Source organism: Plecotus auritus, assembly GCF_963455305.1.
Source record: "Plecotus auritus genome assembly, chromosome: 7".
NCBI classification, from domain to species: Eukaryota; Metazoa; Chordata; class Mammalia; order Chiroptera; family Vespertilionidae; genus Plecotus; species Plecotus auritus.
Window position 1 is genome coordinate 40,845,454 of NC_137774.1, and position 27,941 is coordinate 40,873,394.

The 27,941-nt window shown below is 42.5% G+C and overlaps 1 protein-coding gene and 1 pseudogene across 4 annotated transcripts in view; one reads left to right on the top strand and one right to left on the bottom strand.

Moving 5' to 3' along the window:
- The window catches only part of ZZEF1 (zinc finger ZZ-type and EF-hand domain containing 1), a 121,581-nt gene that overhangs the window by 71,947 nt on the left and 21,693 nt on the right, over window positions 1-27,941 (bottom strand). For all 3 annotated transcript variants that reach the window (XM_080681360.1, XM_080681359.1, XM_080681358.1), the window contains exons 4-11: window positions 25,497-25,668; window positions 24,365-24,564; window positions 22,121-22,331; window positions 21,191-21,307; window positions 19,898-20,076; window positions 18,269-18,367; window positions 11,784-11,875; window positions 9,246-9,394 (exon numbers count right to left, since the gene is read on the bottom strand). In XM_080681360.1, the coding sequence (XP_080537486.1) occupies window positions 9,246-9,394; window positions 11,784-11,875; window positions 18,269-18,367; window positions 19,898-20,076; window positions 21,191-21,307; window positions 22,121-22,331; window positions 24,365-24,564; window positions 25,497-25,668 (1,219 nt within the window). The remainder of the gene's footprint in view (window positions 1-9,245; window positions 9,395-11,783; window positions 11,876-18,268; window positions 18,368-19,897; window positions 20,077-21,190; window positions 21,308-22,120; window positions 22,332-24,364; window positions 24,565-25,496; window positions 25,669-27,941) is intronic.
- LOC308253681 (large ribosomal subunit protein P1-like) lies at window positions 26,073-26,376 on the top strand (annotated as a pseudogene). The gene has a single exon. The product of its transcript is annotated as a large ribosomal subunit protein P1-like (transcript).

Here is a 27,941-nt window from a genome sequence, read left to right on the forward strand (position 1 = left end):
ACAACTAAAAGACAAAACGTCTATCACCCAGAACCACGGGAAAGCTGGCTGAGTGGAAGTTCTACAACTAGAAGGAAAGAGAAAAGAGCAGTGAGACGCGCACAAGCGTTGAAAAGCTGAGGTATGGAGGCGCGCATATCGGGCTGGCGGCGGGCGACTGGGAGCGCTGCTTTTTTCAACCCGAAGGGAGACAAGCTCCCGATTACTCCGAACTCCAGTTTCTGGGGAGACGCGGGGGACCCAAACTCCTACAGGGAAAAGCTGGACTGTCTGCCATCAGGTTGGAAAGGGAGAGTGGCTTGCTTGCAGGGCTGCGCTCAGGAATAATTGTTTACTGCACTGGGGCGCAAGACGCTGGGACGTGGTTGGAGACACAGAGCCAGCTAACTGGCAGCCATAGCTGTTTGCCACGCCCTAGCCTAGTGACACCCTGAGACCCCGCCCTGCACAATCTACAAACCCATCCAAGCTCCAAGTAGCAGCTTTAGCATATGAATGGCCTGCCCTATCGCAGCTTAACGTAGCAAACTTGCAGCCCAGGTCAGACAGCTCCAAAACCTCCAAACCCCAAGCAAAGAGAAGAAAACTGTAGTTCTCGCTGTAGCTCCTGCTGGGTGGCCTCAGACAGTAGCTGACCTGCACCCCATTGGAGATCCAGAAGCCAGTGTACCTAGTGGTAAGTGTGAGACACCAGATTTCAACTCCTCACATCCATAAGTGACACATTCAAGAGGCAGACTCAGTGAGCACTAAAGCCCCACTGAAACAAGTCCTGCACCATAAGCGTGTCTCCAGCACAGCAGTTCTTCCATTATAGACACAGCAGGTCCTCACAGCCAATTGGCCCGGAGGTCAATTCCTCCCAGTGTACCAACAGCAATCAAGGCTTAACTACACCAAGACTTTGCACTCAGCCCACAAGGGGGTGTACCAAGAGCATCCTCCTCAGGTGATTGGGGAGGCTGAGCTACTGGACCCTATAGGTCACCTACCACACAAAGCCACTCCATCAACACAGGGAAGCAGCCAAAATGCGGAGACAAAGAAACATGTCACAAATGAAAGAAATGGAGGAAAGCAAACTACTGGACGACATATAGAGTTCAGAACCACATTTATAAGGTTACTCAAGAATCTTCTAAAAACCACTGAGGAACTTAGTGAGACCTTTAAGGATCTTAATGAGAATGCCAAAAAAATGGAAAAGGACCAGTCAGAAATTAAGCATACACTGTCTGAAATAAAGAATTTACAGAAATTCAACTGTAGATCAAAGGACCCCAAGAATCAAACCAAAGATCTGAAATATGAGGAAACAAAAAACACCCAACCAGAAAAACAAAAACAAAAAAGAATTCAAAAATATGAAGATAGTGTAAGGAGCCTCTGGGACAACTTTAAGCGTACCAACATCCAAATTTTTGGGGTGACAGAAGAAGAAAGAAAGCAAAATATTGAAAACCTATTAGAAGAAATAATGACAGAAAACTTTCCCTACCTAGTGAAAGAAATAGACTTACAAGTCCAGGAAGTGCACAAAACCCCATCAAGAGGAATCCAAAGAGGACCACACCAAGACATATCATAATTAAAATGCCAAGGGCAAAAAACAAAGAGAGAATATTAAAAGCAGCAAGTGCCAAAACCGGTTTGGCTCAGTGGATAGAGCGTCAGCCTGCGGACTTAAGGGTCCCGGGTTCGAGTCCGGTCGGGGACATGTGCCTCGGTTGCGGGCACATCCCCAGTGGGAGGTGTGCAGGAGGCAGCTGATGGATGTTTCTCTCTCATTGATGTTTCTAGCTCTCTATCCCTCTCCCTTCCTCTCTGTAAAATATCAATAAAATATATATATATAAAAAAAAAAAAGCAGCAAGAGAAAAATGGTTAGTTACCTACAAGGGAGTACCCATACGACTATCAGCTGATTTCTCAACAGAAACTATGCAGGCCAGAAGGGAGTGGCAAGAAATATTCAAAGTGATGAACAGCAAGAACCTACAACCAAGGTTACTCTACCCAGCAAAGCTATCATTCAGAGTTGAAGGTCAGATAAAGAGCTTCACAGACAAGAAAAAGCTAAAGGAGTTCATCACCATCAAACCAGGATTATATGAAATGCTGAAGGGTATTCTTTAAGAGGAGGAAGAGAGGAGAAACCAAGATGGCGGCATAGGTAAGCACCTAAACTGCTGCCTCGCACAACAATTTCAAAACTACAACTAAAAGACAGAACGGACACCATCCAGAACCACAGGAAAGCTGGCTGAGTGAAAATTCTACAACTAGAAGGAAAGAGAAAAACTCACAGAGAATTGGAGGTACGGCAAAGGGTCTTTGTGCGCGCAGAGAGGAAGGGTGGCTGAGAGACTGGCTGACTTTCTCTGGCAGAAGGGGGAAGGAAGCCCCTGACCGCACTGAACCCAGTTCTGACTGCACTGAACCCCAGTTCCAGGCGAGCCCCTGGGGACCCACACTCTTACGGGGGGAGTCTGGACTCTCGGGCGGAGACTCGGGAGCTGGGGAAGGCAGAAGTCTGAAGACGCGCGCGTGCCAGTGCGCACAAGGCTGCGGAGGTTGCCACAGGCTTTCCCTAGTGGAAGGGAGTCAGAGGATCCTGACTGCACTGAGCCCCAGTTCTGACTGCAGTGAACCCCAGTTCCAGGCGAGCCCCTGGGGACCCACGCTCTTGTGGGGGGAGCCTGGACTCTCGGGCGGAGACTCGGGAGCCAGGGAAGGCAGAGGTCTGAAGGCGCACACGTGCGCACAAGGGCAAGGCTGACGGGAAGCCAAGACTGAGACTCCACCCCATCCAAGCTGAGCACAGAGGCTATTGCAATTTGGCAAGTCTAATCCTATAAGGCTGTCTCCAGCACCGAACTTCTCCCAGCATAGACACAGCTGATCCTTACCGCCAACTGGCCTGGAGGTCAATTCCTCCCAGTGATACCAACAACAATCAAGACTTAACTACAACAAGGCTGTACACACAGTCCACAAAGGGGTGCACCAAGAGTGTCCACCTCAGGTAACTGTGGAGGCCGACCCACTGGGCCATATAGGAAACCTAGCACACAAATTTACCCTACCAACTCAGGGAAGCAGTGAAAATGCGGCGTCAAAGAAACAGATCACAAACGAAAGAAATGGAGGAAAACAAACGACTGGATATAGAATTCAAAACCACGGTTATAAGGCTTTTCAAGAATATCCTAGAAAAGGCCGATAAATATAACGAGACCCTCGAAGATATGAAAAAGGACCAACTAGAAATTAAGCATACACTGACTGAAATAAAAAATATTATACAGAGACCCAAAAACAGACTAGAGGAACACAAAAATCAAGTCAAAGAATTGAAATACAAAGAAGCAAAAAACACTCAACCGAAAAAGCAAAAAGCAAAAAAAAAAAATCCAAAAAGTTGAAGATAGTGTAAGAAGACTCTGGGACAACTTCAAGCGTACCAACATCAGAATTATGGGGGTGCCAGAAGAAGAGAAAGAGCAAGATACTGAAAACCTATTTGAAGAAATAATGACTGAAAACTTCCCCCACCTGGTGAAAGAAATAGACTTACAAGTCCAGGAAGCGCACAGAACCCCAAACAAAAGGAATCCAAAGAGGACCACACCAAGACACATCATAATTAAAATGCCAAGAGCAAAAGACAAACAGAGAATATTAAAAGCGGCAAGAGAAAAACAGTTAGTTACCTACAAGGGAGCACCCATACGACTGTCAGCTGATTTCTCAACAGAAACTATGCAGGCCAGACGGGAGTGGCAAGAAATTTTCAATGTGATGAATAGCAAGAACCTACAACCAAGATAACTCTACCCAGCAAAGCTATCATTCAGAATTGAAGGGCAGATAAAGAGCTTCACAGATAAGAAAAAGCTGAAGGAGTTCATCACCACCAAACCAGTATTATATGAAATGCTGAAAGGTATTCTTAAAGAAGAGGAAGAAGAGAGAGAAACCAAGATGGCGGCATAGGTAAACACCTAAACTGCTGCCTCGCACAACAATTTCAAAACTACAACTAAAAGACAGAACGGACACCATCCAGAACCGCAGGAAAGCTGACTGAGTGAAAATTCTACAACTAGAAGGATAGAGAAAAGCTCACAGAGAATTGGAGGTACGGCAAAGGGTCTTTGTGCGCGCAGAGAGGAAGGGCGGCTGAGAGCCTGGCTGACTTTCTCTGGCGGAAGGGGGAAGGGAGCCCCCGACCGCACAGAACCCCAGTTCTGACTGCACTGAACACCTGTTCCGGGCGAGCCCCTGGGGACCCACGCTCTTGTGGGGGGAGTCTGGACTCTCAGGCGGAGACTCGGGAGCCGGGGAAGGCGGAGGACTGAAAGTCTGCTCGCGCCAGTGCGCACAAAGGCTGCGGAGGCTGCCACAGACTTTCCCTAGCGGAAGGGAGTGAGAGGCTCCTGACGGCACTGAACTCCAGTTCTGACTGAAGTGAGCCCCAGTTCTGACTGCAGTGAACCCCAGTTCCAGGCGAGCCCCTGGGGACCCACGCTCTTGTGGGGGGAGTCTGGACTCTCGGGCGGAGACTCAGGAGCCGGGGAAGGCGGAGGACTGAAAGTCTGCTCGCGCCAGTGCGCACAAAGGCTGCGGAGGCTGCCACAGGCTTTCCCTAGCGGAAGGGAGTGAGAGGCTCCTGACGGCACTGAACTCCAGTTCTGACTGAAGTGAGCCCCAGTTCTGACTGCAGTGAACCCCAGTTCCAGGCGAGCCCCTGGGGACCCACGCTCTTGTGGGGGGAGTCTGGACTCTCGGGCGGAGACTCAGGAGCCGGGGAAGGCGGAGGACTGAAAGTCCGCTCGCGCCAGTGCGCACAAAGGCTGCGGAGGCTGCCACAGGCTTTCCCTAGCAGAAGGGAGTGAGAGGCTACTGACGGCACTGAACTCCAGTTCTGACTGAAGTGAGCCCCAGTTCTGACTGCAGTGAACCCCAGTTCCAGGTGAGCCCCTGGGGACCCACGCTCTTGTGGGGGGAGTCTGGACTCTCGGGCGGAGAATCGGGAGCCGGGAAAGCAGAGGACTGAAGGCACACACGTGCGCGCAAGGGCAAGGCTGACGGGAAGCCAAGACTGAGACTCCACCCCATCCAAGCTGAGCACAGAGGCTATTGCAATTTGGCAAGCCTAATCCTATAAGGCTGTCTCCAGCACCGGACTTCTCCCAGCATAGACACAGCTGATCTTTACAGCCAACAGGCCTGGAGGTCAATTCTTCCCAGTGATACCAACAACAATAAAGACTTAATTACAACAAGGCTGTACACACAGTCCACAAAGGTGTGCACCAAGAGTGTCCACCTCAGGTTAACTGGGGAGGCAGACCCACTGGGCCAAATTGGAAACCTAGCACACAAATCTACCAACTCAGGGAAGCAGTGAAAATGCGGCATCTAAGAATCAGATCACAAACAAAAGAAATGGAGGAAAACAAACGACTGGATATAGAATTCAAAACCACGGTTATAAGGCTTTTTAAGAATATCCTAGAAAAGGCCGATAAATATAATGAGACCCTCGAAGAGATGAAAAAGGACCAACTAGAAATTAAGCATACACTGACTGAAATAAAAAATATTATACAGAGACCCAAAAACAGACAAGAGGAACACAAAAATCAAGTCAAAGAATTGAATTACAAAGAAGCAAAAAACACTCAACCGAAAAAGCAAAAAGCAAAAAAAAAATCCAAAAAGTTGAAGATAATGTAAAAAGACTCTGGGACAACTTCAAGCGTACCAACATCAGAATTATGGGGGTGCCAGAAGAAGAGAGAGAGCAAGATACTGAAAACCTATTTGAAGAAATAATGACCGAAAACTTCCCCCACCTGGTGAAAGAAATAGACTTACAAGTCCAGGAAGCCCACAGAACCCCAAACAAAAGGAATCCAAAGAGGACTACACCAAGACACATCATAATTAAAATGCCAAGAGCAAAAGACAAAGAGAGAATATTAAAAGCAGCAAGAGAAAAACAGATAGTTACCTACAAGGGAGCACCCATACGACTGTCAGCTGACTTTTCAACAGAAACTATGCAGGCCAGACGGGAGTGGCAAGAAATTTTCAATGTGATGAATAGCAAGAACCTACAACCAAGATTACTCTACCCAGCAAAGCTATCATTCAGAATTGAAGGGCAGATAAAGAGTTTCACAGACAAGAAAAAGCTAAAGGAGTTCATCACCACCAAACCAGTATTATATGAAATGCTGAAAGGTATTCTTAAAAAAGAGGAAGAAGAAAAAAGGAAAGATAAAAATTATGAACAACAAATACATATCTATCAACAAGTGAACCTAAAAATCAAGTGAATTAAAAACCTGAGGAACAGAATAATCTGGTGAATATAATAGAATCAGGGGCATAGAAAGGGAGTGGACTGATAATTCTCAGGGGGAAAGGGGTATGGGGGGGTTCATAAAGAGACTGGACAAAAATCATACACCTATGGATGAGGACAGTGGGGGGTAGGTAAGGGCAGAAGGTGGGGTGGGAAATGGGTGGAGGGGAGCTATGGGGGAAAAAAGGAGAAATAATTGTAATCTGAATAAAGATTTATTTAAATAAAAAAAAATAATAATAAAAAAAAATAAAAAAAAATAAAATAAAAATAAAAAAATAAAAAGAAGAGGAAGAAGAAAAAAGTAAAGATAAAAATTATGAACAACAAATACATATCTATCAACAAGTGAACCTAAAAATCAAGTGAATTAAAAACCTGAGGAACAGAATAATCTGGTGAATATAATAGAATCAGGGGCATAGAAAGGGAGTGGACTGATAATTCTCAGGGGGAAAGAAGTATGGGGGGTTCATGAAGAGACTGGACAAAATCATACACCTATGGATGAGGACAGTGGGGGGGGGGTAAGGGCAGAAGGTGGGGTGGGAACTGGGTGGAGGGGAACTATGGGGGGGAAAAGGAGAAACAATTGTAATAATCTGAATAAAGATTTATTAAAATAAAAATAAAAATTAAAAAAAAAGAAGAGGAAGAAGAAGAAAAAGGTAAAGATAAAAATTATGAACAACAAAATGACATCAAATACATACCTACCAACAAGTGAATCTAAAAATCAAGTGAATAAAAAATCTGAAGAACAGAATGGACTGGTGAATATAATAGAATCAGGGAGATAGAAAGGGAGTGACAATTCTCAGGGGGAAGGGGGTGTGAGGGGTGCAGGAAGAGATTGGACAAAAATCTTACACCTATGGATGAAGACAGTGGCGGGGGGTAAGGGCATGGGGTGGGGTGGGCTGGGGAATCAGGTGGAGGGGAGCTATTGGGGGGGGAAAAAGAGGAACACCTGTAATAATCTGAACAATAAAGATTTATTTAAAAAAATTATTTCCAACCTAGAATTCCCTACTAAGCCAGATTATCAATTAAGTGTGAAAGTAAAATAAAAATATTTTCAGAAAAAAAAATAATAAAATAAAGCTTAGTAGCACAGTACTGGATGATAAAGGCTTCTTTAACTCCAGCACCCCATTACCTGTGATATATAGTAGCAAAAACAGCAAGCCTGGGGTTCAGCTTCATGATTTTTAACTTGTAACTAGTAACAAGGGGGCAACACTGCTCAATGACCTCTGCAACTAAATCCAATAGGTCCACTCCTAGACTTGATCTTATTGCTTCCTGGGTAATATTCAGCACCATTGCCCACTCTCTACTTCTCTCAACCTGGCTTCATGATAACACTTGCTTACCTTTCCTGCTTGTCCAGCTGTTTTTCTCAGTCTCCTTCCCTCTGTTGCCCCTTAAATGCTGGTGGCTCTCAGCATGTTGACCTAAGGTTGCTTCTCTTCCTATCCCCCACACACTTCCAGAATGACCTCTTCTAATTAGTTTAAAATTATCATTTAAATGTCTACCGTATTTGTACTTCCAGCACAAATGTCTCTTACAGGCTCTTAACCTATTTAACCAGCTAGCTATCAAATATATCAAAGGCTTCCTAAAATATCTAGTTCAAAAGGACTAAAACAAAGCTCACCACCTTCCCCCACAAACCTATTTTCCCCGAGGTATTTTCTCTCTCAGAGAAAGACACTACCAATGCTCCCATCTTCCCAAGCCAAGACCCTAGAACTCATTGATGCCTAAGCTTTCTTCCCCCTCCTGCTCTACATTCAGTAACTCAACAGGTCCTACAACAACATCTCTCCACTGCTGCTCTTGCTGCTCTAGTTGAGACCACCACACCTCTGGCCTTCTAGGTGACAGTGACAGCCTCTTCCATTTCATCCTGCTTCCATGCTTGCTCTCCTCCAATCCACACTACAGGTGTGTACTTCCAAAACACACACCTGATCTAGTTCCTCTTAGATTCCCTCAGCAGCACACGCCATCCACTCCCTGCCCCACCCACCCCTCCCACTGCTTTAAGGATCAAGTCCAAACCCTGAAACAGAGTCAAAAAGACCTTTAATGACCTGGCCTCTTCCTAGCTCTCCAGCTTCATCGCTCACCATTCTCCACCTCACAGTGCACTTCAGCAATATGGGACCTGTCAGTCCTTGAATATGCCATACTTCACTTCTGAGTTCTCAAATCTGCTCTTCTCTTTGCTTAGGACATTCTCCTTCACTTCTTCAAGTGGCTAATTAACTCTAACTCATCCTTTAGTTCTTAACATAAACATTTCCTCCAGGAAGCCTTCCCTAACCAGGTCAGGTGCTCTACTGTGTGCTCCCAGAACACTCTACCTTCTCCTACCTAGTATTCATAGTACTGTAATACGACCAGTTTTATCCTCTGTTTCTGAGCTAAACAAGAAGCTCCATAGAGCAGGAACTACCAATTTGCTCATTACAGTATCTTCAGTGCCTAGCAATAGGCCTAGCACATAGTACGTGCTTAATAAACATTTCCAATAAAAGCATGACTAGAAGGAGGGAGGTTGGGGTATGGGTAAATTTCCAAGTAGCTAGGTAAGACTGAAGACCTCAGGCTGCCCACAATTCAGGTGTGTATTATTATCCAGCCATCTTGAAAATGTGTGTGCCTAGTCACAGAAGGGACCAACTTAAGAGTGGGTGAACAAATTAAAATACACATCTTCACATATGCTGTTAGAAGCAATGAATGCTCATGGCCACTGAGGGTGGATTAGTGGCACATTTTCTATAAGGACAAGAAAGCATATTTCACCAATAAGAGAATGTATACAATCTTATTAGATTTTTATTCTGTTCCTTACCTGCTTTTTACAAATTGCCTGAATTCCTTAAGTTTCCATTTGTCGTATTTTTCAAATCTTTTGAAGTGTTCTTCTGCATGAAATTTATCAGAAGATGAGTTATAGGCAAACACCAACCCACACTGGGCACCAATGCCGCCACGTCGAACCTGGAAATAGAGACCTAGATAAAGTACAGCAGAAGGGCAAAGTTCTGTGGCTGTTTTGTTTCCAAATAACAAGGTTAAATTCAAATAGCTTCAAACAAAATCAAACCAACAAAATGATCTTTCAAATACATTAAGTCCTAGGAGATCCAAGATGGCAGCAGAGTAAGTGAAAGTTACCTCATCCTAGAAAAAAATTGGAATTACAACTAAAGTATAAAACAATCAACCTGAATAACCAACTGAGGACTAACTGAACAGAAGTCTTATAACTAAGGACATAGAGAAGATGCTACATTGCAACTGGTAGGAAGGGCAGAGATTCAAAAAGGACTGGCCCTGCACCCACACATGGCAGTTGAGAATCCGGAGGAATATCTCAGCTGCAAAGATCTCCCCAGAGGAGCAAGGGGTCTCAACCCCAAGCTGGGCTCCCCAGCCCAGAGTACAGAGCCATGAAGAGGAGCTCCATAACACCTGGATATGAAAATCAGCAGGGAGTCTGCTAGAAACCCAGGGTCCCTCTTACAGGGCCAGAGTACAAAATTTCATTCTCAGGTACTCATCCAGTGAAAGGATGACTGCTCAGAGCAATCAGGAGTTATTCAGGGAGAGATTGAGTTGTATGGCCTTGGGGAGAGGGCTAGAGGGACAGCCGCCATTGTCCCTGTGCTGAGTCCTTCTCCCACACTGCCCACAGACACCATCTTACCTAGGGAAATCTACTGGCCCCACCTTCCCAACTCCCTGTGGCCCTGCCCCGCCAAGCTCACACCCTGTCAAGGAATCAGCTAGCTGTGGGCAGCCTGCGTCCACTGCAGTCTTCCTTGGAAGGCTCCTGAGGTGGTCTGGGAAGACTCAGGTCAGAGACACATAGAGAAAGACTGAGACCTGTGGCTCTGGGGCCATTTTCTCCCCTCCTCCAGCTTGAACACTGCCACATCCCCCATGGGAGATCTACTAGCCCCCATCTCCCACCTCCCTGTGGCCCCACACTGCCAAGCTCCTGCCCTGCTGAGGAATTAGCTAGCTGCAGGTAGCCTGGGGCCACTGCAGTCTTTCAGGGGGTGTCAGAGATGCACAGGAAAAGACTGAGTAGTGTGGTTCTAAGGCAAAGGCCATTTACTCCCCCAAACACCCTAACCCGGTGCCACTGTTCCTGCAGGGACTCCCTCCACATGGCCAAATCTTAAATCTGTTTTACCCTGAGGGACTCTACTGGCCTCACCTGATGGCTCCCAGAGACCCTGCCTCACTACAGAAGTCCACAGCCCCCAGCAGAGAGTGGCTGGCCTTAGGGTACTCTGAGACTTCTGTTGAGTGGCTGAAGTCCTAGTGCTGGTGCCAAGTCTGAATCTGCCTGGGGACTTGAAGCTGCTTCATTGAACTTGTGTACCACTGGAGGCTCTTTCAATGGCTGAGCCTAACAGGCACCTGGCAGGTGGAAGCCAGGTCTCAGGGTGCATTGGCCTTTTGCTGACCTGTCCCAAACTCAACACCGATAGAAGCTGGCCTCGGTACATGGCTTGGCCCCTCCCCCCGACACCCAGGCCCAGCAGAGGCAACCACCAAACCATAGAATCTTTTGTAGCTCCTAATGGGTAGCTCAGGGCCAGTTACAGACAGAGTCTGACATTGACCTGCACAAGAGTCCCTCCCAAGAGGCACACCCAGAACCAACAAACCCAGTGGCAGCTTCAGACCACATCAGAGCATGACCCAATTAGCTCCACTAGTGGCACACTCAATGGGAGATCTCAGCAGACACCAGACCTTTCTGGGACAAATTTCACTTTGTGGTGTCAACCCCTGCACAGCAGCTCATACACTGTGGTTGGGGTCAATCCTCATAGTCAGCCAGCCTGAGGGTCAACCCTACCCAGAGACAGACCAATAGCACTCAAGACTCAACTACAACAGGAGGGCTCACATAATCCACACAAGGGACATTCCTAGAGCACCTAGCTCAGGTGATCAAGGATACTGTTCCACTGAGCCCCACAGGACACCTACTACATAAGGCCACCCTACCAAGACTGGGAGACATAACAGATCTAACTAATACATAGAAACAAATACAGAGAGGCAGCCAAAATGGGGAGACAAAGAAACATGCCCCAAATGAAAGAACAGGAGAAATCAAATACATTAAGTCCTGGAAAAGTTAGAAAGCTGCATCCTAAGAAATGATTCCTTACCTTTCTCAATCCTTATATTCACACCATTCACAGACTTAACAATCTATTCACCTTTGTGTCCCTGCCCTCTGCTACAGGCCTGACACAAAAATCATTCAATGTTCAATGAAAAACAGTGACATGGACCTCTGAACTGTAACCCTATTTTTAAAAACAGTAGTAACATTGCTTAAAGAAGGTAACAGGAGAGTTACCATAATTCTGATCTGTGTAACTTGGAGGGCAGATTCAGTTGCTGTAGAAAAAATAGTACTTGCTCTGGTTTTTCCAGTCTCTGTGAGAAAACCTGCAAAAGAAAAACTAAAGTTAGGATGACTGACACTTATTTATAATCCTAAGAACTAAGATCAACAAAAACAAACCATGTCCTTTGAGGCAGGGGATAACTAGTTCATCTTAGAATTTCATGGAAATTAGGGAAAGATTTCCCCTCAGGACAGATTCAACCCCACTGAGAAACCCCTAGGTATTAGACCACTGGCCAGGCACAACTTCCTCAGGATGCAATTGGCTCAACCTTATTAGCAGCCCTGCTCTGAGATTATACAGAAATAAAAAAGTTTATAAAAACTGTGACTTTCATTCAAAGAGACAAAAAACTGGACAATCAATCATCTTTCTGAGCCATTTCTAAAACAATGACTGATGTCTGACTGGCCTGACAAAGGCAAGCAGGCTTAGAGGCTGAAAGAGGGATTAGATACCGTTTAGAAGACTGTTAGGAAAAGGTTGTGAAAGACTTTAAAATGGAAAAAAAAGCTTCCTAGATGTTCTGTGTAGCACACTGTTTGTGTTATCTCCACCTTTCATGGTATCCAGGCTATTTTACAATTCTGTAAATTATAGACTAAAGACAGTAATGCAAATAATTCCTGTCTACAAATATAAAACTTGTGTTCTGGAAATGCAGCTGGCTATTCCTTATGAGTAGTGACCATTTTTGTATCTATTTGTAGATTCCTGTCAGCATTCCTACTGGTCTATGTGTATTTTATGAAATCTTTGAACTGTTTGTAACATCTTATTGGTTCCCTCACTAATTAATGACACACATAAAATGTTTGATGTGTTCAATTTATAGTTGTATGAGATCACAGTTTACCTTTTTTGTTGTTAATAATCCTTTAATAATTCACAAAACTGCCTGCTGCTAGACCCAAGGCTGCCTTTCTCTTTCAAACCTCTGTAAAGGCATCTGCTAAAGTCAGCACTAACCAACCACTCTTCCTGGGACTATGAATTGCTCTAGACCATTCTGCCTTATCAAGAGGAAAACACTAAACCAGTTTCATGCTTCTTACTTCATTATATTGAGTGCAATAAAACAAAAACTTGTGAAGTCAAATTTCCATAAGACAATACGCAAAATTTTTCACCAACACCAAGAAATTTAAATCCAAAGGAACCTTTACTAATTCACAGAATGTAGCTATTATATAATCTAGTTCTATCAAATAGTAATTCTACAATTTTAAGAAACCATATAGTCAGAAAATCACACGAATTCCACTAAGCAATTAATACTAAAAACTACATCAATTATTGAACTGTCACTTTCCCAGGGGTCTGGATGCCTCTATCTTATCAAATCTATTGTAAAGGCTGAAATACTGCCTAGAAATTAACTGATTAGTCAGCACTTTTAGTCTCAAAGTAGCTAAAGCAATACTTTAAGTCAAAAGAATCAGACTCTTTTTATATAACTTTTAAATATATATATTTATTGATTTCAGAGAGGGAGGGAGAGAGAGATAGAAACATCAATGATGAGAGAGAACCACTGACTGACTGCCTCCTGCACACCCCCTACTGGGGATTGAGCCACAACCTGGGCATGTGCCCTGACTGGGAACTGAACTGTGACCTCCTGGTTCATAGGTCAACACTCAACCACTGAGCCACAGCAGCTGGGCAATCAGGCTCTTTTTAAATAACACTGCCACCAAATACACATGTAAGCACAGACAGGAAGGAAGGGAGGGAGGGAAAGAGGGACGGAGGGAGGGAGGTGAAATGAAACCTTTCTGCTTCCTTTTCTTGGCAAAAACAAACAAACAAACACAGAATACCAGCTCATGTGTGTAACTGTGATATTTTAAAGGAACATTTGTTTTGAAACCATGCACCCTTACTCAATTTATGATCTTTAAGTGCCAAGGGGGAAGATAACCAATCACAGATTTAAAGAATTTAATAAATCTACCCCTTCAGTTATATTGGCAGCACCCTGCATTCCTTTAAAATACCAGACTGTGGGAGAAACGAAGATGGCAGCATAGGTAAACACCTAAATGGCTGCCTTGCACAACAATTTCAAAACTACAACTAAAAGACAAAACGGACATCATCCAGAACCACAGGAAGGCTGGCTGACTGGAAATTCTACAACTAAAAGGAAAGAGAAAAGCACACTGAGACTCAGAGGAGCTGCGGAAGGCAGAGGTACCCCGGCACATGCGTGGAGAGGGCGGGCAACTGAGTACGCGGCTGGCTTTCTCAAGCAGGAGGGAGACAAAAGCTCCCGACTGCACTGAACTCCAGTTCCGGGGACCCAGACTCATTCGGGGAGAAAATGGACTATCTGGCAGCAGGCAAAACTCGAGGGCAGCTTTCTCGCAGAGGTGCTTGCAGCAATTACCACAGGACACTGAGACGCAGGGGCCTCTTAGAGCAGGGCTGACGGGAAGCCAATGCTATCTGCTCCACCCTGAGACTCCGCCCCATCCAAGCTGAGCACAGAGGCTTTTGCAAGTCTTCTCTCATAAGGGTGTGTCCAGCACAGAAGTTCTCCCAGCTTAGACACAGCTGATCCTTACCGCCAACTGGCCTGGAGGTCAATTCCTCCCAGTGATACCAACAACAATCAAGACTTAACTACAACAAGGCTGTGCACACAGTCCACAAAGGGGTGCACCAAGAGTGTCCACCTCAGGTAACTGGGGAGGCTGAGCCACTGGGCCCTATAGGACACCTAGCACACAAAGCCACTCTATCAACTCAGGGAAGCAGCCAAAATGAGGAGACAAAGAAACAGATCACAAATGAAAGAAATGGAGGAAAACAAATGACTGGATATAGAGTTCAAAACCACGGTTATAAGGTGTTTCAAGAATTTCCCAGAAAAGGCAGATAAATTTAGCGAGACCCTCAAGGATATGAAAAAGGACCAACTAGAAATTAAGCATACACTGACTGAAATAAAAAATAATATACAGAGTTCCAACAGCAGACAAGAGGATCGCAAGAATCAAGTCAAAGATTTGAAATACAAAGAAGCAAAAAACACCCAACTAGAAAAGCAAAAAGAAAAAAGAATCCAAAAATATGAAGATAGTGTAAGGAGCCTCTGGGATAACTTCAAGTGTACCAACATCAGAATTATGGGGGTGCCAGAAGAAGAGAGAGAGCAAGATAATGAAAACCTATTTGAAGAAATAATGACTGAAAACTTCCCCCACCTGGTGAAAGAAATAGACTTACAAGTCCAGGAAGCGCACAGAACCCCAAACAAAAGGAATCCAAAGAGGACCACACCAAGACACATCATAATTAAAATGCCAAGAGCAAAAGACAAACAGAGAATATTAAAAGCAGCAAGAGAAAAACAGTTAGTTACCTACAAGGGAGCACCCATACGACTGTCAGCTGATTTCTCAACAGAAACTATGCAGGCCGATGGGAGTGGCAAGAAATATTCAAAGTGATGAATAGCAAGAACCTATAACCAAGATTACTCTACCCAGCAAAGCTATCATTCAGAATTGAAGGGCAGATAAAGAGCTTCACAGATAAAAAAAAAAAGATAAAGGAGTTCATCACCACCAAACCAGTATTATATGAAATGCTGAAAGGTATTCTTTAAGAAGAGGAAGAAGAAAAAGGTAAAGATAAAAATTATGAACAACAAATACATATCTATCAACAAGTGAATCTAAAAATCAAGTGAATAAAAAATCTGAGGAACAGAATAAACTGGTGAATATAATAGAATCAAGGGCATAGAAAGGGAATGGACTGACAATTCTCGGGGGGAAAGGGGTGTGGGGGGTGCAGAAAGAGACTGGACAAAAATCGTACACCTATGGATGAGGATAGTGGCGGGGGTAAGGGCAGAGGGTGGGGTGGGAACCAGGTGGAGGGGAGCTATGCTGCGGGGGGTAGGAGGGAAAGGAACAATTGTAATATTCTGAACAATATTTATTAAATTAAAAAAATTAAAAAATAAAATAAAATACCAGACTGTGGCGTTGGCTCCCAGGAAAGTCAGCCCTCTGAGTGCCAATGTTGGGGTCCTCAGGCACTCTGTGCAGCAAGTGGCACTTGTCCAGACCTGATAGTTCTCGCAGATGGGGAGTTACAGTGTACCAGTGAAAAGGGCTTTCCCCCTCTAAGAGGAAGAAACAAATCACTCCTCAAAACCCAGCAGTTCTGGCTGAGAGGAATTTCCTCTGTCCTACCTGTGTCCTCAGGCTCAGCTTTTGTAGTAGAGCAAGACCAAAACCTACTGGAGTTACAAGACCCAGACAGTGATGGCTGTGGAGCAAGTGGCCAGGAGAAAACTGAGTCTCCTCCCCATACCATTCACATCCCACACACACAACAAAAATAATAAATCCACAAACTACTACTAGTTCACAAAATCCATCCATCCCAGGGAGGAGAGATAGATGGATAGGACACAGGGAGAATAACGAAGTATTCAAATCAGACCAGGCATAGTGCTGGCAAATGCTTCTGATAGCTACAGAAAAAAACATGGTTCTTGCAAACTTAGAATAGTGTTAAAAATTCACATACTGATTTTTAAGACAATGAGAGTACTCTGTATAATATAATGAATAGATGTCATTATAAATTTGTTCAAACCCACAGAATATACAACACCCAGAGTGAACCCTATAGGCTTTGGGTGATTATGATGTGTCAATAGATGATCATCCTTGGTTTAAAAAAAAGTACCATTCTGGTGAGTGAAGTGGATAACTGGCGAGACTATGCATGTGTGGGGGCAGATGGTATACGGAAAATCTCTGTAACTTCCTCCAATTTTGTTGTCAAACTAAAACTGTTTAAAAGAAAATCCTTAAAAAAAAAAAAAAAAAAAGATGGAGACATGATTTGAAATGGTTATAAAAGTTAAAAAAAAAAAGAGGATTGTGAGTGGATGATGATGACAGTATGAAAAAATCCGTGTTGCCCAGCCAGCGTGGCTCAGTGATTGAGCGTCATCCTGTACAACAGGAGATGGCAGGTTTGATTCCCAGTCAGGGTACATACCCAGGTTGCAGGTTTGATCCCCAGTCAGTGCAGGAGGCAACTGATGGGTGTTTCTCTCTCACATTGATGTTTCTCTCACTCTTTCTCACTCACTCTCTCACGCTCACTCTTGCTCTCTCCCTTCCGCTAAGATTAAAAATAAATCTATATACTGGTTTCATGCTCAGGAGACAAAATATGCAAAGAGCCTTTGGCAGAGTGGTCTGGTCTTGCCTTTCCTGGATGGGGGACGGGGAGAGGGAAAGGGCAAAGAGCTATCATGGCCTCCTTCCAACACTACCTTGGATTCAGGTGACTCAGTGGCCTGCGGTGGCCTTCAGTATCGCAGGAAATGGATGCAGTGAAGAAAATGTCTTTGCAGAGGCTGAGCTGCTATGAAGCACTTCAGGAAGACTGTCTACTGCAAGAGTCTATTGCTTAAGAAGACTACCAAGTAGAGGAGGTGCAACGGGAAAAAGCACGTTTTCCCAGAGGTCTTTACCTCACTGGTACTAAGAACGAATACAGGCCCTGCCAGCATGCCTCAGTGGTTGAGCGTCAACCTATAAACCAGGAGGTCACGGTTCATTTCCCAGTCAGGGCTTGATGTTTCTATCTCTCTATCCCTCTCCCTTCCTATCTAAAATCAATAAAAATATTTTTTTAAAAAGAATGAATACAGGAAACAGAACAGAGAAGAGGGGACATAGAGAATGTGTGAGATCTGTGTTGCTGTGAGGAAAGCAAAGGAGAAACCAAATTCAAAGCAGTAAGGCCAATTCCTTTCAATGTTTCACAATTGCTGTAACATTCCACTTCCTTTACTGAATTGGCAACAATCAAAGCAGAAAAGTGACTAGAAAGGGGACATATGCAGGACACTAACAGGCTGGCCAACAAGACGGATGAGGAAGAGACTTACAAACACCCCGCTGGATGAGGAAAAGAGCTACTGCAACGCTGAAGAGAATATCAGTGATCATCATGCTGACACTAGGGAAGGAGTAAGCTTGCTTCCACACACATCAAATGCCAGACTGGCCATACTGAAAATATCCTCTTCTTAAATTATGTTTTCAGCTCAATAGTGCTACTGATCCACTGAGTTTCTTAAACTTTAAGATTACATAATAAACAATCTGAACTTTGAAGAGGTAACTTTTTATATTCCAAGAGAAAGAGTCCTTGCTTTCAAAAGGCTCTCAAATACTTTGTTTACAGGTGATTGGCACCTAGCAGATTATAGTGCTGTAATAAAGAAACCATACCAATGGTTCAGGGACCAATGTCAATTTGAAGGGCAACCTGACATGATGACTGCATATCCTGAAAATCTCAGTCCAGCGTGTGATTTCACACAGCTGTCCAGTGAGTTCACTGTGGTCCTTTTCACTCACTGGAAACAGACAGATCCACCACTCACCATCCCTCGTCCATGGTTCAACAAGGAGGTTTTCAGGTCCCGACTTCTCTTCTTTTCCTTTGACATCACAGGCCTGCAACGTCAACTGGAGAGGCTTACCTGATCACAGGAAAGAGAGAGAGTGCATCAAGCCAGCGCTATGAGAAAATGAAAGCTAGTGTGCACACCAGGGGAAAGGGAGTACCTGTGGCCACCCAGATTGCTGACTAAAAATTTACCCATTTAAAAGTGAAAACAGAGAAGCAATATTAGACAACAGCTGACACCATCTTCTGTGCTTTCCTGGAAGACAAAATACAGCTTATCTCCCTAAGTGAGTTTAAGAAGAGCTCTCTAGAATAACCACTAATTAGAAACAAAGCACACTGTAAAAGAGAGATTAATACCATAGATTCAATATATTTGGAGGTGGGAACATTCCCAAAATACTATTTTGGAGCCAATAATTAATTTTTATTGTAATTGCATTTAAAAATATAAATAATGTCTTAGGGGTTTGAGTCTTATTTCTTTAAAACACCTCCAGACAAATTTTTAAAGTTCTAAGAATTATAAAAATCAACATTTGCTATGATGATCTGAAAACTTTTCTTTTTTCCTTTGTTTTAATAATATAATGAATACCCATGAACCTCTAACCCAATCCAGAACTAGAACATTACCAGTAACGAACATCCCCCTTGACCCCGAGTAGTCCTCCCTATCCAGTGCTCCCTGCCCAAATGACTGCTTATCTGAATTGAAAACTTTTCTGGAGAGTATATTCCAGACACTATGTATCCCTCCCATCCATCCATACTGCTACACGCCCCTCCCCACCTCCAAAAAATGACCTTTCCAAATTTAGGAGAAAACCCGAATTTATAAGACATCAATTGTCTGACTTTAAAAACTAAACATAAAATAAATTAACTGATATTAAGGCAAAGGTACAAATATCATGGCAGATATATCATAATAACGCCTCTATTACTGAAGAGGATGGGATCCAATCTATACTTCGTGGACAGAAACTTTAACACAAGAGGCTGAATGGCAAGTAAGTTGTTCCTCACATGCCAACTGTAGTCATTTGGGAGTAGCTGTATGGGCTTCCCTGTTGAGAAGGATTAGGAGGCCCCATCCTGGGCAAATATAAAAGTATAAGATGGATTGCCCAGGAGGGAAAAGCAGTGGCAGGCATGTGTGTATGTCCATATATGTCCTCCAATTAGCTATCATAAGGATGCATTCTAAGACAAGGATCCTTTGCATTGTGTCAGGGCTAGTTCCCTCCCTCTTCCAGGTGAGAGGTACTCAAACTTCCCAACCCTCTTGGCCACACAATGAGACACTCCTGTACTTCACCAAAGATGGCTGTGACCAAATGGCTACCAAGCCTGAGTGATTAGGCCAGTAAATCTGGAAGTACAGCCTAGTGGACACTCAGATCCTCTTCTGCTGATGCTGCCATAAACAAACCAACATCCCCCTTCTTCCTCCCAACCCCAGTGAAAGAAGGTATATTCATCCAGGAGTTATGGTATATCTACAACTCAGTGTACAAACTACCCAAAAAGATAAGATATGACAGAAATTCCCACATGGACAATGGTTTTATGACTTGTCCATCATGCCTAGGTCACTTACCATATTTAAGGAGTAGGTTCTGCCTGACGGATGCCATGGATGAGATGAGGGACGAGGCATCATAGTGTGTGTCCAGGTGGTCTGTGACAGTACACAGAGAGCTCAGCACTTTAGCAACACTTCCTCTTGCTAGTGCAAAAGCCAGGAGAGTCAGCTCCACCTCTGGGGTAGAACAGCAGCTATAAACAAAGAGCAAAACACTTCACTTCTTAACAACATGAGAAAATCCAAGTAAGCTCAAACCCCATGTGATTTTCACCCCAAGTAAAGTCAACCTGCCATGTGCTTCCAATACATTTACCAGAAATACTTTTTCAAAATCCTTAAGATAAACGAAAGAAAAACTAAACCAACCCAGAAAATCAGATAATTAAATCCTCACTTCTGTAACCTTAATCTGTAAATATTAAATAATACTAATATCAATTTTAACAAGTCAAACTTTACAAATCAAAAATAAATAAATCAAACATAAATAAGCAACTGCAACAAGCCTCTGCTCTTAAGAAGGCTTGGTTAGCCCAGCTGGTGTGGCTCAATGGTTGAGCATTGACCTATGAACCTGGAGGTATTACTATTTGCAGGCTTGGTCCCTAGTGTGGGGCGTGCAGGAGGCAGTTGATCAATGATTCTCTTTCATCACTGATGTTTCTATCTCTCTCTCCCTCTCCCTTCCTTGCTCTGAAATCAATAAAAACATATTTTTAAAAAACAAAGGCTTGGGTAATTATTTGGCTTGGCCAGAGAGTTAAGGGTTTATTTCTTCAAGCACCAAAAACATATTTTAGATCTACTGCACATCACGTTATTCTGCCTTTTTCAAACACATTACCATGAAACTTTAGAAATTATCCAGATGGCTCAGGGCCTGGTTTTTATTCTAATATAGTAATGTCACTATATCACAGCTAAATGTTCCTACCCTAAGTGACCCCCACTATCAAGGTGCCCTTTCCCAGTTTTATAGACAGTCAGGCGACTTAGATCTGTGCAGTTCTGAGTAAGGCCACAGGCTGGGGATATACATGAACTGAGAAGTTTTGTACTTTATAGTTTGGGACACCTGTTCTAGCTGAATCAGAGGACTACTCACTCTTTACCCCCAATTCCTAAGGTCAGGTGACATTACTAGATAATGGAATTTATATGGGTGACTATTATTTCACTTTCTCTTTGGTAACCAAAAAGGAAACAAACATTTTTAATGCAGATCTTATACATTTTTTTAAAAATTTAACAAGCATATATACCCTCTATTTCCCACAAATCCCACCCCATCAACCTTGACTTTACCTAGTTATCCTTATGAGGAAGCTGTCTACTTCTTCCAGAACATTGGGAGACAGGAAAGTTGAGCCATCCGTAGATCCCGGTGAAAGGGACAGTGGAGGCATGTGCTGCAGTGCCTTCCTAGAAGTGTAAAATGTAAAATCAGGACAAACCCAGGCAAAAAAATAAATTTAACAGTGTATCAGACAAAAAAGAAATCATCAGAAAGCTTGTCTTGATTAGTCCCTTATAAACAAACAAAATGTGGTACACAACATACACCACCCTTTTTTCCCCCAATCATCATGGTGCAAAGTAGTTAAATAAGGTTTCTTTCTATTCAAACAATACCAATACTTCATTGCTACTGAAACTGGTTGTTTTGCCTTATCTGTTATTACTGGGTCTTTTTGCTCTAGCAGTTTTTAAAAAGAAGATTTTCAAAGGTGCTCTACATTTAAAAATAAATAAGTTTAGTGGTCTTGAGACGATTTCATTCATTAGTGAAAAGGGCCCCCCCTTGGACCCTGGAGTCCAAAGACCTAGATTCAAATTGATCCATCACTGCCTGGTCATGTACTCAGGGAAGGTCACAATATCCTTATCTATAAAATGGGGATAATTTTTACAGGTACATTTCACAATATGACTGTTAATACTATACAGCATCTGAAAGTGCTTTATCAACATAAAGTGCTATATAAATGTGAGCAATTGTTCCCCAAAGGATAACAGGAATGGCATGTGTGATTGCTTCACAGGACTGGAGTTGAAGGCATAAACAGGAAACAACAGGGCATCTGGGGCTGAGCTGCTGACTAGGTCTCCGTGATCAATGATCAACAGTTGCTCAGTGACAGTCCCTAATGGGTTAGAGAAGAATGAGTATACCTTGAAGTAACTGGAAAGCAGAGAGAGTAACTTACTGAGTATTGTGCAGAGAGAGTAACTTACTGAGTATTGCGCAGCACTGTCTGGACAAAGGCTGGATTTGTCTCCATGGAAGCCGTCACCAGAGATGTCAGAAGGGACCAATACCATATTGCAGAAGCATCTGAGACTGAGACCCCAGACTTCTTAACTCTCTGAAAGCCAACAGCCCTGAGACCATGAATTCTAGTGTCACATCCATCACTAAGACAACGCTTTATGTTAATCTGGACATCTGTCAAGTACAAACAACAAATTTAGTATTGGATTAACTTCTTCAGTTCAGCAAAGCTAGGCTCCCAACAAAACAGCAAAATAGTAATTCATATTTCAAATATAAAATTCTGAAGCTACACCTTGATGCCAGAAGTAAATAATGTATGCAATGAGCTAGTATATAATAAACTTGTCAAAAAAGCATTGACCAACCTCAGGAATCATAGGAATAATGTATAAAATTAAGAATGGCCTGCCCTGGCAGGGTGGCTCAGTTGGTTGTCGCATCATCCTATACACCAAAAAGGTTGGGGGTTTGATCCCCAGTCAGGATGCATACAGGAGGCAACCGATCAATATTTATCTTTCACATCAATGTTTCTCCCTCTCTCTTTCCCTTCCCCTCTCTCTGAAAATCAATAAAAACATATCCTCAGGTGAGGATTTAAAAAAATTAAAGGTGGCGTAAATTTTTTCATCACAAAGCTTCATAGGAATTTATGAGTCTAAAAAATTAACACAAACAGCATTTTTAAAATCCTGATTAAATACATAGTAAGAAAATTTATATATTTTTTTTCTGGAGTTCTGAAATTTGGATTTACTTATAAAAGAGTAGCTAGGGCATAGTAGTTGTAAGAATTTGTTTTTAATAATCAGGTGCAAATAAATGACATAGGCATGACCCACTTTTAAGAGCTGTCATTAAATTGCTTATTTGGGTTGGAGAGGAGAAGGTCAGAGTTAAAAAAGACACAACTTAGAGAAAAGACGACCACAGTATAAGACAGGAAGCTTCAACTCCACAAGTGTAACTACTTCTTTGCCTAGCGGTGAGACACAAAGACTCTACCTCCCTAGGCCTCAGTTCCTTTGGGTAAAGTAAGAACACTTCTTTTGGCCCAGGAAAGCTTTAGAAGAAATGAGACAAAACATGAAGCATTCCAGTTGTCTGAATGAAATAAGCCTGGAAAGAAATCACAGAATTGTGATTATTTCCAAAATGCTATATGTGAAGCAAGATTTTAAGAGTACAAAAATGGAAACAACCTAAATGTCCAAGAATAAAAGGAGAGGTTAAAATTAAAGCATATTCATACAATTACTAAAGGTATGCATGAATATATGACATGACGTTAAAAAATTACCAAAGAGCAAGTACAGAATGTCACTATTTTTGTTAAAAGACATGTAGAGATAGATGTAAATATATGTACACGACCTTTTTTTTTAATGTGTGTGTACATATACACACATCAATACACAAATACAAGAAAAGGCCTGAAAGGATCCACACCAATGAATTCACAGTGACAATATCTCTGGGTAGTGGGATTTTGAGTAATTTTTGTTTACCAATATTTTTCTAATTTTCAGTAAGAAAACAAGAATAAAATATTTTTAATTTAGAAAGGCTTTAGCCCTAGCTGGTTTGGCTCAGTGGATAGAGCATTGGCCTATGGACTGAAGAGTCCCAGGTTCGATTCTGATCAAGAGCACATGCCCAGGTTGCAGGCTAGATCCTCAGTAGGGGGCATGCAGGAGGCAGCTGATTGATAATTCTCTATCAACACTGATGTTTCTATCTCTCCCTCTCCCTTCTTCTCTGAAATCAATAAGAAAATATTTTTTAAAAAATAGTAAATAAATAAATAAGGCTCTACTCCCCTGGCTGGGTAGCTCAGTTGGTTAGAGCATCATGCCGTACACGGAAAGGATGTGGATTTGATTCCCAGTCAGGGCACATTCCTAGGTTGCAGGTTCGATCCCTGATCTGGATGAGTATGGGAGGCAACCAATCTCTCCCTCTCTCCCCGCTTCCCTGCCCCTTCAAATAAATAAAAATTAAAACGGTTTTACCGCTTTTCTATAACTTTTAAAAACACTAAACAGGTGAAATCATTTCTTATGCATCATGAGAAGCATATCAAATCTTCAAAGAAAAACTAAAAGCTTTGCCACCTCAGAGGTCTTTGTGCTAAAAAAGATTACTTCCTTCCTCCTTCCCAATCCCCTTAGTTAGAAGGGCAAGATGCTTCTTGGTTCACTCACAGAGCTGACTGATGTTAGCATTTTCCAGCAGTGTCACATAGCCAGTGACATTGCTGGGAATGTGCACATCACGGACTTCCTGAAGATCGCTGGCATTCCTTCCCACGGCTACTGTCACCTGCTGCGGCATGTAGCTCTGGTCAGTGGCAGCCACTGCAATGGATAGGTGCCTAAGTACCACATCTGGCTTCATTTTTAAACTGGAAAAAATGGAGAACAGAAACTACAAATGTTTACATAAGTCAAGAATTGGCAGGTTCCACACGTCTCATCTCCAAGACCTTATACTAGGTATTTGAAATTCCCAAAGACTGATTTTCCTAAAACCAACTTACTTGAAATGCTGGCTATTAGTTTTGAAGTTCTTATGGCTTTCCCAAATCTCTAAAATTCATTTATCTTCAAGATTAATCTTATATTTCCTTTTAAGCTATTAGTACAGGCAGGAAAGTACAATATAAACATTCTGACAAAATCCTTTTATCTGGCAAGAAGCAAATTCTAAACTGCATCCAAAGAACTAAGTATATTTCCTCATCTATAAATTAGATAAATTAGATGGCTAAAGATCATATGTACCCTCAATGACAACACATAACAATTATTTCTATTTCCACCAACTGAAATTAGCCCATTCTCTGAAGGGATAGATGAAAATTTACATAGCAGCTTCAGAACTTCTAGAAATATCAATTCCACTCTGGGATTTCTGACTACCCTCTTCCTCTTCTAAACTAGCCAACTCAGTTGATACTGATTGTTTTTAATGTACAGAAAAAAAAATCTTAAAAAGTGAAATCACATCTGATATAAGAAAAGTACTTGCCCCATTATACCATTTTCCTGAGAAACTAGTGAAAAAGAATCTGAAATCAGTATCACAAAATATTAGTCAAATGCTATTTTCTCCCTTAAAATACTATGTGAACCAAGTTACATATTACCTGATGCTTTTACTTGATTCTTAAAGCACCTTCATAAATAATCACAATAATAAAAACACAAGGCACTTAAGTAGAAAATATTTTTCAATTAAAAAGAAAAAATTTTTTTAATGCACTGATAGGATAAGAGAAAGAAAGCAGGTAATTTTCTTGAACTTACACTGAAAAATTGGAATCATACCACTCACCGAATCCAGTGTGAGCGGGCACTGCCATCTGACTGCCAATAAGATGATGTTTCTCCATTTGTCATCTTGTCAATGTCTGCAGGGTTGGAGGATGTTTCTATATAAGCATAGCACTTTGCTATTGACTTGAGCTTATCCATCTCTGGGCTTCCAGTTAGATCTCCAGGGCTTTCTGCAAGAAAAACCAGATTTTATCATATGACATCTCTTTCACAAAGGCGGGGGGGGGGGGGGAGGAGGAATCATTTTTAAAAAATATATATTTCTTTATTGATTTCAGAGAGGAAGGAAGAGGGAGAGAGAAATATAAACATCAACGATGAGAGAGAATCACTGATCGGCTGCCTCCTGGGGATCGAGCCCACAACCTTGGCCAGAATCAAACTTGGGATTCTTCAGTCCACAGGCCGATGGTCTATCCACTGAGCCAAACTGGCTAGGGCAGGAGGAATCATTTAAAATATCTAGCCCCTTCCCCAAGCGGCCAGTAGGTGCTCAGTCCTTCCAGGGAAGTTAAGGCCAAGTTGGGGTGAGGCCCTCATTTCATCCAGCGCTAGCCCAACACTTGCCCACACCATGGCTTCCCTCTCAGAGCTTGCCTGCTTCTACTCTGCCCTCATCCTGCATCATGATGAGGTGATGATGTAAATGTTGAACCTTTCTGACCAGGCTTGTTTGCAAAGGCTCTGACCAATGTCAACATTGGGAGCCTCACCTGCAGTGTGGGAGCTGTTCGACCTGCCCCAGCAGCTGGTGCTGCACCAGCAGGAGGTCCTGCTCCTCCACCACTGCTGCCTCAGCTGAGGAGAAGAAAGTGGAGGCAAAGAAAGAAGAATCTGAGGAGTCTGATGATGACATGGGCTTTGGTCTTTTTGACTAAAACGCTTTTGTGACACATGCAATAAAAAGCTGAACACTGGGGGGGAAAATCTAATAGAAATATGCTTGGCACTTAGCCTTAGAAAAAAAAGCTCCTTAAAATCTCCTTCCAAAGAACCCATACAAATCAGAAATTGGCCAAGGACTGCTCCATGAGCTCATTATAGCACAATACTTAAATCACTGATGTATTTGCAAAACTATGCCAAGAGAAGAAAATGGTATTTTATAATTTAATTTTCCTTTCTTTAATTATGAGTGAAACTTTTTAAGCTACTTGTTTGTAAGACATTTGTTTTTCTGAGTATGAGCTGGTCCTACCCTTATCTATTTTCCACTGGGTCATAAGTCTTATCAATTTACATATTTCACATACATTATATAATATATATATATACACACACAGAGTAGTAATAGGTGATATATATTGAGTGTATACTGTGAGCTGGGTACTTTTCCATACATGTTTTATGTATTAATCCATTTTGGAGATGAGGAAACTAAGAGTTAAGTAATTGCCCAAAGAGTTAAGTAATTGCCCAAGATCAGTGTTAGTAAAAAATTGAGTCTGTCATATATTCTTTTTCTTCAATTCTTTATTGTTGAAAGTATTACATATGTCTCCTTTTTCCCCCATTGACGTCTCCCAGCCCACCCCCGTCCCATCATAATATTCTTGTTCCCTAGAATGTCATTTGTCTTTTCACTCTGCTTACATTTTTGGCAAAAATTTAAGAAAATTAAATTTGCATAGTCTATTAATCTTTTATTTTGTAGTTTCTGAATTTCCTGTATTGCTTAGAAAGGGTTTTCCATGTCAGGGTTTTTATAAATTGGAACTATTTCCTTCTAATACTCTTAAAGTTTTCTTTTTAGTTGAATTTTTTTATGCCTCTGAAATTTAGTGAATAAAATATGTTAAAATTCTAGTTTTATTTTTTTCTCCAATAGCTAACCAGTTGTCCTAACCCCACATATTGAGTAATTCATCTTGCCACCTGATCTGTAATACTGACTACTAGTATATCTGGTACTACATTCCCTCATGTACTGAACTCTATAAAGTTCCAAGACCTGTCTATTCACATTATCAACTTTTGTTGCCATCACTGAGTGAGTCTATAGTAGCTTCCCTCATTTATTCAACAGCTACTCCTAGAGTACCAATTAAGTGGCAAGCACAGTTCCAGGTGCCAAGGGTAATGAAGTGAACAAGACAGACAAACTACAAGTAAATAATAATGCTAAAACTTCAGATGATGATAAGTGCTATTCAGATCACTAGACCTGCAAAAGTAATAGTAACCAGAAGATGAGGAAAGGCCTCCCTGAAGTCCCATCTGAGCCAGTGTGTTAAAGAGGAAGGAAGGAAGGTAGGAAGGGAGGAAGGGAGGAAGGGAGGAAGGGAGAAAGGGAAGGAAGGAGGGAGGGAGGGAGGGAGGGAGGGGAAGGGGAGGAAAAAGGAAGAAAGAGTGAGCAGATGACATTCTTATGTGACAAACTGGTCACTATTACATTTTAACAAATAATGGCAGGGAGAAGGGGTGGCTCATCTGTTACTAAATA